The sequence below is a fragment of the Solanum dulcamara genome, chromosome 12, assembly GCF_947179165.1.
Source record: "Solanum dulcamara chromosome 12, daSolDulc1.2, whole genome shotgun sequence".
Classification (NCBI taxonomy): Eukaryota; Viridiplantae; Streptophyta; class Magnoliopsida; order Solanales; family Solanaceae; genus Solanum; species Solanum dulcamara.
In genome coordinates this window covers 66,756,422-66,769,803 of record NC_077248.1, presented here as the reverse complement: position 1 = coordinate 66,769,803, position 13,382 = coordinate 66,756,422, and the positions used below count along the sequence as shown (strand labels likewise).

At 32.2% G+C, this 13,382-nt stretch overlaps 1 protein-coding gene, 1 non-coding gene and 1 pseudogene across 2 annotated transcripts; 2 read left to right on the top strand and 1 right to left on the bottom strand.

The window, feature by feature from the left end:
• Positions 1–688: 688 nt before the first annotated feature.
• On the bottom strand, positions 689–760 carry TRNAM-CAU (transfer RNA methionine (anticodon CAU)). The gene has a single exon. It is a non-coding gene; the product is annotated as a tRNA-Met (tRNA).
• A 105-nt stretch (positions 761–865) lies between these two features.
• On the top strand, positions 866–3,761 carry LOC129877415 (protein LHCP TRANSLOCATION DEFECT). Its single transcript, XM_055952912.1, has 2 exons — positions 866–1,152; positions 3,291–3,761. Exons 1-2 carry the CDS (start codon positions 898–900, stop codon positions 3,546–3,548), a joined length of 513 nt encoding a protein of 170 aa, XP_055808887.1. The 5' UTR covers positions 866–897; the 3' UTR covers positions 3,549–3,761.
• A 1,642-nt stretch (positions 3,762–5,403) lies between these two features.
• Positions 5,404–7,778, top strand: LOC129875864 (uncharacterized; annotated as a pseudogene).
• Positions 7,779–13,382: the final 5,604 nt, after the last annotated feature.

Here is a 13,382-nt window from a genome sequence, read left to right as displayed (position 1 = left end):
AAATAAAAATAAGTCAAACAAATTAAAACGATTATTTTTTTCCTTATTCTAATGAAAAAAAGAAAAAAAGTTGGTTTGGGAAGCTTGCTCTTTTTTTCACATATATCACCAACAAATACTTTATTATTAAACTATAAAGTATTTATGCTGATCATATCTCATAATTCTTCTCCATGAGATAGGAGTAAATTACTATTTCATTTGTTTCAATTTCCTTGATTCATTTTTCTTTTTAGTTCGTTTTAAAAAGAACGATTCATTACCATAAAATTAAATGACATTTTTTTTATGGTAAGGAAAACCCACAGTCTCTATTCTTTGGATGCGCACAGGGTAAAACCCCTGCTCATATTCTATAGCTCGCAAACCACACAAAAAAGTTAATCCGAACTAGACAAGCTCGGTGCGATGAGCTCGATCCAGAAGGCAAACCCTTGCTAGCGACCTCCAACATGAAAATCTCAAGCTCAAACCACTGGTCATCCCAAAGGGTAAAAATTAAATGATATTTTGATATATTTAACATATCATTAATTTAAAATTATAAGATTCAAAAGTCTTATTTATTTTTCTTAAAATTTGCGTCAAATCAAAATAAGTCAAACAAATTAAAAGAATATTTTTTTCATTATTCTAATGAAAAAAAGAAAAAAAGTTGGTTTGGGAAGCTTGCTCTTTTTTCCACATATATCAGAGCCAGGTTTCGATCCTGGGACCTGTGGGTTATGGGCCCACCACGCTTCCGCTGCGCCACTCTGATTTTGTTGTCCATGTATTATACTTCAAATTTATTTAACCAAAAACTAAAAACAAATAATTCTATCCAAAAATCAACAACACAGTTGATAAGGTGGTAGATTTTTTTGAGCTTCAAGAGAATCACTTTATACAACAATAATGGCTTCAATTCCTTGTACTCTCCACTTAAGTTTTTCTTCTTCTTCAAGACCCAATTTTTCTTCTGTAAAATTGAATTCTTGTTTTGTAGGTGTTTCAAAATTGAAAAGAATAGGATGGTGTAGACCAAATGGATTGGGGCCAAATTGTGGTTCAAGAACTACTTGTTGGTTTAATTTCAGACAAAATGCTGAAACTGCTGGAGTTTATGGTAGTCAATCTCGTGATGATTTTGATAGGGATGATGTTGAACAGGTGGGGTTTTCTTTTATTTTTTTCCCTCCAAATGCTAAATTTTATGTTTTGGTTATTAAAGTTTTAGCATTGAATTTGTTAAAGTTTTTGTCTTTTGGAGTTATGGGTTTTGGAATTTGATATTTCTTGAAAATTTTAGTAATTTTTGCATAAATGATGTAAAGAGATGTATGGTACATCACACAGTTGGGATACTCTGTGCACCAGGTTGCCTTTTTTAAGTCAGAGTTCAAGATTTAAGCTTTATGTGTTCGACCTTGAAAAAATTGCTTTTTTATAATTCAGTACATTCTACATAGATGATATATGAAGGGGAGTATGTGCTTGACCTTCAAAAAATGATTTTTTTGGAATTTAGTACATTCTACATAGATGATATATGAAGGAGAGCATTGGCTGTAACTGGTTAACTTGTTGTCGTTTGATCAGGAGGTCATGTATTCAAGATGTAAGCTTTATGTGTTTGACCTTCAAAAAATGGTATTTTGGAATTTAGTACATTCTACATAGATGATATATGAAGGGGAGTATTGGTGTAACTGGTTAAGTTGTTGTCGTTTGATCAGGAGGTCATGCGTTCAAGATGGAAGCTTTATGTGTTCGACCTTCAAAAAATGGTTTTCTGGAATTTAGTACATTCTACCTAGATGATATATGAAGGGGGCGTAACTAGTAAAAAAGTTGTTATGCGATCAGGAGGTCTTGGCAGTCTCTTGCAGAAATGCAGGGTAAAACTGTGTATAATAGACTCTTTGTGGTTCGGTCCTTCTCCGGACCTTATGCATAGCGTGAGCTTTAGTGCAGTGGGTATATACACACACACACACACTCGCTCTGTGTTGAAAATGCTGGGTAGTTGAACCCGTAGCAAACATGCTATGTCTGCCTCTGTTATGTAGGACAATAGGAGCATAGCCAAGTTCAAGATTTAAACTTGATGTGTTCGGCCAGTAAAATTTTAGCATTGAGCTTAGTGTACTGATTTATCTTTTGGAACTATGGGTTTGGACGTTAATAGTTGCAGATTTTAGTAATTTCTACATAGATAATATATATATAAACATGCTTACATATGACTTTGTTTGTAGGAGCATAGTCGAATTCAAGATTTACAGTCAGTGCTAGACATAGACTATGGTGATTTATTGTATATGTTTTTTCTCTTTCTTTTTTGAGCAAAGTCATGAGCTTTATGAATAACAAACTACATAACTTACTGTGAAATATCATTCAACAAACTCTAGTTGACAAAACGATAATGTGATAACTTTTTTTTTCGTTTTAATGATTCAAATATATATGTATTATATGTTACTGAATCTAATGAAGTAAATTTAAAGTGAAGTAAACAAGAAACGATGATCGACATGGTGTAACATATTAATATTGAGTGCCTGGCTGGTATCTTGGGTAGATGAGTCCTTAAACCCTTTGATCAGTGTGTATAATCTATGGGCCAAATACATGGATAGCCCCTCAAACTTGGCACAAATTTTCGGTTAGACACCTCAGTTTTCCTAGTGGTCGACCATTTGAACACCTCCACTTGACAGAGGTGTCTTGCATGAATCCCCGTGTATGACATGGCAATACGTGTCTTTTACCCAAATTTTGAGCAGGTGTGACATTTTGAGCCTGTGTGTTTCTCTGAAAGTAATATTTGTTGAGCATTTGTATGTCAGGGACGAAGCTAGTAAGAGGTAAGGAGTTAAATTGAATTATTTTACTGTGTAAATAGGGTAAAAAAATTGTTTTTGGTTACATATAAACCGTCGAATGCTCTCGTCATTAGAAAAAAAATCTTGTGTCATGGTAAAGGGAGTTCAGAAGTTACTTTAGGTCACACGTTTGAATCTAAACTTTTATGTTTTGAATCTTCTTATATATATTTCTGGTTCGGCCACTGGTTGATAGTGCCAAAGTTTCACCATAATTTTGTGGAGAGCGCTAATTTCATAAAGAAAATCTGTTTATCATGGAAACGACTCACTGAATTTCGAGGAATCTTTGTGACTCAGTTGGTTAGCTACCTGGACTTTCACGTTGTTGGTGAGGGTTCGATTCTCCCCCTTGTACTCCCGTGCCCCCTTTTTATTTTATTTTAAAAGACTCACTGAATTTCGTGTAACTTCTTGCAGTACTTCAACTACATGGGCATGCTTGCAGTTGAAGGAACATATGACAAGATGGAGGCTCTTTTAAGCCAAAACATACACCCTGTCGATATTTTACTGTTGATGGCTTCCACTGAAGGCGACTTGCCAAAAATCGAAGAACTACTGAAAGCCGGAGCAGATTCCACAGTCAAAGATGCAGACGGACGTACTGCCCTTGATAGGGCTGCTAACGGTGAAGTCAAAGATTTCATCGTTAACTTTAAAGCCCAGAAGGCGTAAGAATATCAAGTTTTGTTGTTAGCATTAGTTTTCGCCATATTTTAGATCAACGCCATGTTACCATATGTGAGCTATGTTCTGTATCTGTTTTGAGAGCTTTGCATGCTTCAGAATTGTAGGTTACGGGCGGGCATTTTACCAGAGGTTTCTAATCTATCCTTGTGTGATTTGTAACGTTCGTTGAGTACTTATAAAGTTTGATTTGATGGTGAAGCATTAGAATCTTGTTTCCTATGCTCTCATACATTGTTACTAACAAAATAGTTCATAGTCATAGTCAGAGACTATTGTTGCTCGGATTTTTCAAAATTATTGTTGAATCCTTTAATAAGGAACTATTTTTAGAGGATCTGACATGCATTTTGAAGAATCCGAGCAACAAAGGTTGAAGATGCAATAACTCTTCCCATAAGAACACTTCATTTATCCCCATGTCCAAAATCTTGAACTTAGATCACTTCTTTTTTCCAAAAGATTAATGAGAGGGATTAGAGGAATCGACCAACTAATGAAGCTATTAAAGATTATCCTATCATTGTTTATTCTAACAAGATAAATTATGAAAATATGATGTTCTCCTTTCAGAAGTTTTGTTCTCAAAGTAATTATTATGTGAAATTATGGCTGGATGGATAAGATTTTAGAATTTTTGATTAGAAGTTTGTGTTTGAGCCTTGATAATCGAAAAAAATTCAATAGGGAGTACTTTTCCTTTAATTGATGGAGTATCAAATAAGAACAAAAACAAATTTCTCTAAAAAAAATATTGGTTCTTACCAAAATAATTTTAAAAAAAGGGTAACATCGTGATTCGTGACACAAATATTTTCTTATTATATAATATAAAATTTAGGTGGAATTATATGAATCGATCTAAATACCCTAGCTACATCGAAATCGAAAAGGCTAGTGAGTAAGACTTTTTTGTCATTTGACAAATATATATACAATCCCGCGTTCTAAAACCTACAAATAAGAATGAAAAGATATTTAACGTCTGATATAATTAAGTAATGTCTGAAACAACTTCACTTAATTCATTAGTGCTTTGTTTCTTTTGGAAAAACACATATAAAAATGTCATTACTTGTTATTTCCTCTTTTTCTCTATTCCTAGGTATTGATCCTTAATATTAACGTTGATACTTATAAATAACATATATTTGTGCCAACAAAATATATTTTGACATATTAAGAAATTACTTTAGAAAACTAATGACCATGTATTTACATTTCTTAAGTTCGAGTTCTGAAATATAAAAAATTTTAGTAGGACGTATTTTTTTCATTCATACGATGAGAATTTGTATTATTAAGACCCAAATATTAGTATCAGACAACAAACACTTTCCTTTTTTTTGTTGTCGTCTTGCTTTAAAAAAAAAAGTAACATCATGACACGGAAATTTTCTTATGATATAATACAAATTTTAGATAAAATACTGTGAATTGACGAAAATATTCAAGTAACGTTGAAACTAAGAAAGAAAGCTAGTAGGACTTTTTCGTCATTGGGCAATTGTACATCTCACTCCTTCCCCTCCCTTTTCCCAATATATATTTACTTTCATCACGTATTTACATCAAACCTCTTTTTATAAAAAGAGGAAGTGATTTCTTATCGAAAATTTCTCCAATCCCAAGACTCACATAAATACTTCTTCTTCTCATTCTTTTTCAAAAAAGATCCATGAAAAATTAATCACTAGAAAGATAGACTTATTTCTTTTTTTTGGTTTAATCATCTGATATTCAATATTCAATGGCACGATTAATTCATCTTCGTGCATAACGCCTATATAAGGAGGGGAGATCACTTCGTAAGACTCGGCTCAATCAAGACCTTTGATTAAAAATGATGAATCATCGACTTTGGCGGATTAAAGCAATTAAGATCAACACTAGAAAGTGGAAAATAGTTGAAAAGACATCAATCTTTATGAAAAAAATTAGATCAATTTGGAAAAGAATTAGAGTTTGCTCAAGTGGGAAATTTAAGAAGTACAAGAAGTTATCTACAAAAAATATTTCTCAAGAATTAAAAGTTGTTGATTCAGAGACTGCAAAAATATTTAGTGATGATGAATCAGATTTAGTTGCATAGAAGAGTGTTTTGAGTGACTGCAAAATTGGGAAAACAACTTTTGTGGTAAGTTTTATGATTTTTAATTAATTTCTTCTTTTATTAATTGTTTTCTTTTTGTTTGATCATTTGGTATATGAATTTCACTATTCTTGGTACTCGAACATGAAACGTTTTGGTTAAGTATCTTTTTTACTTCATGATAGGTATTTGATACCTTTTGACCGATTAATTCAGATTCGTGAAGTATCATGCTCTCGTTTAAAAATAAGTGTTTTCTATTATGAATTTATTTATTTATTTATTATGTTTTTAACTCAAGATTTTTACTTAAGGGTCTTTATTTCTTGTTTCACCATTCATTATTTGGTACCTACTTGCCTAAATAATTTGAATTTATGCGACACATGAAAGAAGATTTTAAAAAATAAAATCACTTTTTAGCCTTTTGTGATTAAAAAATAATCATTTTGAAGTTTGAAAATCAACATCAAACTCCGAGATAATATAAATCATGGAGTTTCATTTGTGGTGTCCAAAAGTGGTCAGTGGACGTCATTCCTACGAGGCCTTTCTAGCATGACTTTTTTCCGTTTTGTGATTTGTAAACCTTAGACCTTCGATTAAATTGAGGACGGAAGAATCTCGTTCATCCCATCATATTTGTTGTAGTTTAATTATATATGATTTGTTTGAATCATAATATATATATATATGCAACTAATGATTTTCTTTTATTGTTTCACATTTTCTTGGATTTTTTTAATTATTTATTTAGATAAAGTATGTTGGTGATGAACAAGAAAAGAAGTGAGTGAAAATGAAGGGATTGAATTTAATGGATAAAACATTAGCCATAAAAGGTTCAAGAATTGCATTTACAATTTGGGATGTTGGAGGTATGTTCCATTATTATTTTTCTTTTTCTTTTTGCTATATTTTTCATTAATTAATTGATTTATGTGATTCAAAAAAATTAATTATACAGGTGAATTGTGACACATGGATTAAAAGTGTACGTTTAAAATAAATGAAAATCAAATGTGTTTAGTCAGTTATCACAAGAATTAAAATCAACATTTCTTGTTATAATTTGTAGGAATAAAAACACAATTTCTGAATATTTTTCTCCCTAATTAGATATTTGTTTTATCCCTAATCAAGTATGGTTGATAAAAAATACTGATAGAGTGATAGATGCCCGATAAAATTGTCGAGTTAAGCTTTTGGAAAAGAAAATTAAAAAAATAACAACAATACATATGGTTGATACTTTATTGGTTTGATGATTTTGTTTTTTAAAAAATAAAAATAAATTGCAGACTGCTATTCCCATACTAATTGGGACCAAATTTGATGATTTTGTTCAACTTCCTTTAGATATTCAATGGACTGTTGTCTCTCAGGTACCACCAATTTTTAGATGTTGCATTTAGTATAGTTATTGAGATATTTTTATTCGGTGTTTGGTACTCGCTTCAAGACAACAGTAATCAAAATTTATATTGCGTAAGTCTCGTTAAAGGAAAAGTGTCACTGTCAAAAAAATTCATTCGGCTCAATGTTGGAACTTCAGATTAAGAATGGAGTGATAATATTATATCATCATTAACTCTTGATGGATAAGATGTACAACATACATTTTTAGTTAGAAGTCTCAAATTCATGAATGAAATATTTTAACGGAAAACAATATTCTCTTAACGAATCTATAATTAAACTTTTACTTCATTAATACACTTATTATTAATGAAACTTCAAATTTTTTCGTAAAGTTGTTCATATTTACCCCCTCAAATTATAAATATGATTGGAAATTACCCTCATGTTGGAGTTTCTTTAGCAATCAATTGCAAAAAATGAGACTTTTTCTCTAAGATGAAAAATCGGTTCCAAAAAAAAACTTGATCATGACAATAAGATGTTGTTATAGAAATGTTTTATTGTACTACTATTTATGAATTCTTGAATTGTGTTTGTAGGCAAGGGCATATGCAAAGGCAATGAAAGCAACTCTATTTTTCTCAAGTGCAACTCATAACATCAATGTGAATAAGATTTTCAAATTCATTATAGCAAAGCTCTTTAACTTGCCTTGGACTGTCAAGAAAAATCTCACCATTGGTGAGCCCATTATTGACTTCTAGAGATTCATGTAACGCCATTTCAAACTGTGGTTTGGTTGTTTTGCTGTAAAAGTCAGATATTTAAGTGGAGAAGGATGGAGTGAGGAGATCATTGTCTATTGAATTTCAAATTGTGGTCTAGTTTTTATGTGTATATCATGAGTTCGAATCTTGCATTTGGTAAAAACCTGATATTTAAGTAGAGAAAAGTAAAGGAACGACCCTTATTATCCATTGAATTTCAAATCGTGGTCTAGTTTGTTACATGTGTTACGAGTTTGGAAGCATGATAGTTTAGTGGAGAAGGGTAGAGGGACAAGCTCACTATCTACCGGATCTCAATTAGAAAGCATAAATCTTGTATTCTATGGAATTTCTAAATCGTTTATAAATACTCTTAAACCGATGCATCTTATAAATGGTATTCGTCGAATGTAATTTCAAGTTTGTTTATAAATCGCATTCGTAAAGTGCGTTTTATGCTTTGTCAAATGCGTATTATGTTTTGTTTTTAAATCGCATTCATCGAATGCGTATTACATTTTGTTTATAATTCGCATTCATCTAATGCGTTTTATGCTTTTTTTTTTGTAAAACGTTTCGTCAAATACGTTTTATTCAATTTCAAGTTAATAACTCAAAAGTATATGAAAAAAATTATGGCAAAAAAATATATTCTTTAATTGTTCAAATAATAATTAAGATAAATAAATTGAAACGATAATGGCTCGTTTGATAGGATATATAAGAATAGTTAAGACAAATAAATTGAAACGACAAACTTCAGGATTGTTTTGGGAAAGAAATATGGATCTGGCGGTGCCCAAGTCAGCCTCGTAACATCTGTATTGTAAAATATTGAAACAGTAACAATAATTTTTGAAAATAAAAGACAGAAACTGGACAGAAACTAAAAATAAGAACAGTATCTGAAAAATTATGTAAGAACAAAAATCGAGCCAAATAAATGCACAGTATGTCCTTAACGAAATTATCCCCTCAACGTACCCGAGGTTTTTGGAATCTTTCCTCCCAAGATAGAACGATTTACTCACCAAAAATAGCGGTACAGCAAATTAAGGAGACTACGAACCACTCGAAGGCAGTATATCACACGTTTTTTTAATAAGTGCAGAAAAGAAGAAAAAGATGATTGTCAGAAATTTTTCGTAAGGAACAATTCTGAGGATCAACAGAAATATATAGTCTGTTTGCAACTTTTCAGAAAAGGTTGCAACCTTTCGGAAAATTTTGTCTGTCGGGAAAAGGTTTGCAACTTTTCAGAAAAGGTTGCAACCTTTCGGAAGGAAATATTTTAAATTAATCCGGGAAAGAAAGAAATGGGTCGGGTCATGGGTTAGGATTTTTAATTAATTAATAATTAATTATAATTAAAGGAAATTTGGTCCAAAAAGATTATTAATCAATCAGATCATTTGACTAAATCCAAATCCAAATTCAAAGCAGAAGCCGAGCCAAGCGACGACGACGACGACGACGGCGTGAGGGGAGACCCTTTTCTTGACCCTTTAGCAACATAAAGGAGTGTTTCTACTTTTAAGTAGAAGACCTTTTCTTTCCACCACCTATGTGAGACAAATGTTTATTTCATAAAGCAAGAGGGAACAACTCATTTTTTCCTCTACTTCTTTTTCTCTCCATTTTCCATTCAACCTATCAATTAAACCCAACAATCCCCCACATGAATGGGAATGACTATAAGATAAAGGAATGTACGGATAAGTGTGATATACAAGCGAAGATTAATTGCATCTGGATAAGTAGATTTCCCTTTGAACTTTCCATAGTGAACTTATATAGGATATACTCGATCAATCGGTAGATGCATATCTTTGAACCGTCGAACTTTGTTGTATAACTAGTCAACATAAGTCACACAATTAACCCTCAACCATCTATGGTTCTCACGGTTATGTTCGTTTCAGCCATGAACACCGCCTGATTTCGTGAATGCATAAAGAATGGGCCTTTACCGTCATTCCCTTGAAACGACTTATACTTCACACTCGCATAGGTGATTTCTAAACATGTAGTCCTATAGACACATTATCTAGTCATTTTCTGTCAAACTTAGATAATCATTAAAAAAAACATTAATACTTTATTAACTCATTAAAAAGCCTTAAGGTTTTATCCTTGTTTCGGAACATTGTCATCATCACGAGAATGGGTTGAGTTATTTGACAATGTTGAACCGTATTCATAACTTTGTTTGATCTCTTTGAACCTAGTTCTTGGTATCTCTAGTCTACTAGGTAGAGTTACCGCCATGATGACTTGTCATAGGCCTTAACCCCATTCCCCTCGATGATCTTTCAACAGCTTCTCTAGATAGGCCTTTTGTTAGTGGATCTGATATGTTATCTCTTGACTTTACGTAGTCAATAGTGATAACACCACTAGAGAATAGTTGTCTAACATTATTGTATCGCCATCGAATGTGACGCGATTTTCCATTATACATAACGCTTCCTGCCCTACCTATCGCCGCTTGGCTATCACAATGTATACATATAGGTGTCAAAGGTTTGGGCCAAAATGGAATATCTTCCAAGAAATTTCGGAGCCATTTAGCTTCTTCACTGGCCTTGTCTAAAGCTATAAATTCAAATTTCATTATAGAGCGGGCGATGCATGTCTGTTTTGATGATTTTCAAGACACTATTCCTCCACCAACGGTGAAAACATATCCACTTGTGGATTTAACTTCAGATGATCCGGTGATCCATTTTGCATCACTATATCCCTCAATTACTGCAAGATATTTATTATAATGCAAAGCATAGTTTTGGGTGTGTTTCAAATACCCCAAGACTCGTTTCATTGCCATCCAATGAGTTTGATTGGGATTACTCGTAAATCGACTCAGCTTGCTAATAGCACATGCTATATCTGGTCGTGTACAATTCATAATATACATCAAATTTTTCAAAACTCGTGCATAGTCCAATTGTGAGTCACTTTAACCTTCATTCTTTTGAAGTGCAAAACTTACATCAATTGGAGTTTTTGCAATATTGAAATTTAAATACTTGAACTTATCAAGTATCTTTTCAATATAATGTGACTGTGATAATGCTAGACCTTGTGGAGTTTTATGGATCTTAATTCCTAAGATCAAATCAGCAACCCCTAAGTCTTTCATATCAAATTCACTAGCAAGCATACGTTTCGTAGCATTCACATCGGCAATATCTCTACTCATTATTAACATGTCATCAACATATATACAAACAATGACTTCATGATTTGGAGTATTTTTAATGTAAACACATTTGTCACACTCATTAATCTTAAATCAATTTGCCAACATTGTTTGGCCAAATTTTGCATGCCATTGTTTAGGTGTTTGTTTAAGTACATTAAGTGACTTAATAAGTTTACACACTTTCCTTTCTTTACCAGAAACTACGAAACCCTCAGGTTGTTCCATGTAAATTTCTTCCTCCAATTCTCTATTTAAGAAAGCCGTTTTGACATCCATTTGATGGATTTCAAGACCATATACGGCTGCCAGTGCCACTAACACCCGAATAAATGTTATTCTAGTTACGGCGAGTATGTGTCAAAGTAATCAAGGCCTTGTTTCTGTCTATATCCTTTACCACAAGTCTTGCCTTATATTTGTCAATAGTGCCATCAGCTTTCATTTGCCTTTTAAAAATCCATTTTGATCCTAAAGGTTTATTTCCAAGAGGAAGATCAACCAATTCTCATGTATGGTTGTTCAAAATTGATTGAATCTCACTATTGACTGTCTCTTTCCAAAATGCTGAATTAGAAGAAGACATTGTTGCTTTAAATATTTGAGGCTCACTTTCAAGCAAGAATGTCACAAAATCTAGTCCAAAGGAAGTAGATATCCTTCGACGTTTGCTACGCCTTGGATCCTCTTCGGTTGGTTTACTTTCCTTTGGTTCTTCTCGCGGTCGTTTAGATCTTTCACTTGAGGACCCACATTCTGTTGCAACCTTTCAGAAAATTCTGCCCGTTGGGAAAAGATTTGCAACTTTTCAGAAAAGGTTGCAACATTTCAGAAGAAAATGTTTTAAATTAATCCGAAAAAGAAAAAAATGGATCAGATCACGGGTTAGGATTTTCAATTAATTAAATAATAATTAATTACAATTGAAGGAAATTTGGTCCAAAAACATTATCAATCAATCAGATCCAAATCCGAAGCCGAAGCCGAGCCGAGCAACGACGACTGTGCGAGTGGAGACTCTTTTCTTGACCCTTTAGCAACATGAAGGAGTGCTTCTACTTTTAAGTAGGAGACATTTTATTTCCACTACTTATGTGAGATAAATGCTTATTTCATAAAGCAAGAGGGAACAACTCATTTTTCCATCCATTTCTCATTCGGTATCAATTAAACCCAACAACATCCTTGTAGAATTAGATGGTGATGAAAATCTTTTGGGAGTTACATTTGAGGATTCTGTTGGGGAGACAATTATCATTCTTCCTTTTGCCTTTTTTTAATAATTTAAAACCTTACACTTTGTTTGGATGGTTGTTACGTATTGTTTCATAATGTATCGTATTATATTGTATTGTGTTGTATTATATCGTATTGTATTATTTTAATGAATACAGTGTTTGGACAGATTGTATCCCTTAAAAATTTATAAAATCGATGTTGAAATCAAATACTTGGTTGCGAGTTGTCGTTACATAATGTCACGCATTCATGATTTGAAAGATAAACTTATAAGAAAAGTAAGGTATGGGGTAGAGCTTCTATGAAAATATATATGGTAAAAGATGAAATATAATTATTAAAATAAAAAATAGAGATAAAAATGAGAAGAAAATATTAAGGTAACGACGTGATCACACCAAATCGATCGTTACATAAAATGAGTATTTTCTTCATTACCTATCGATGGATTTAAACGATACGATATAATAGAATTTAAGTAACAATAAAAACAAACATTATATTTAAATTAACAATGTAATACAATACAACAGGTAACAATCATCCAAACAAGGTGTTAGAGTGGGTTAAAGCACAAAAACCCCACACTCGTTTCCCTTGTTGAAGGGTTGTTACTATTTTATTTGGGCGGACCTTATTTCAACTGCAGAGTTTACAATTCACGATGAATCTTTTGATTAAAAAAACGTAAAATTTTGAATATGGTGTATTAGTATTGTTGGTAGTTATACTTGTATTTTTTTGCCAGTTATTTTTCACGAAAAAATACAGAAAAATTTTCAAAAAAAAATAATTTTTTTTTAAAAAAAGTATGTTCATCCATCAATTTTTATTTTTTTGATGAAAACCATCGGACGAACATTGATTTTTAAAATGCAAAACTGCAGTTCAAGAGCATATATAAAAATAATAAAATTTTAAATTAATATTTTGTGTTTAAATGGTACATAAAATGGAGTTGAAGGGTTAAAATGAAACAAGAATAATGTCAAAACAAAAAATGAGGGCAAGTTAGAGAGGTTGTGCATGTGTTTTGCCAAAATTTAATGAAATTCAGGAATGTCCTTAATGCACCTTTCCCCTCATTGCTAGTTTTGGGGTTGAAAAGTTAAAGGTAATATTATCAATAACACATAAAAATTTAATGAAATTCAGACATG

Bases quoted from the DNA above. Each gene is read 5' to 3' on its own strand.
- LOC129877415 (XM_055952912.1), top strand. From the start codon at position 898: ATGGCTTCAATTCCTTGTACTCTCCACTTAAGTTTTTCTTCTTCTTCA. The intron at 1,153-3,290 runs GTGGGGTTTTCT...AACTTCTTGCAG, and splicing joins ATAGGGATGATGTTGAACAG to TACTTCAACTACATGGGCAT.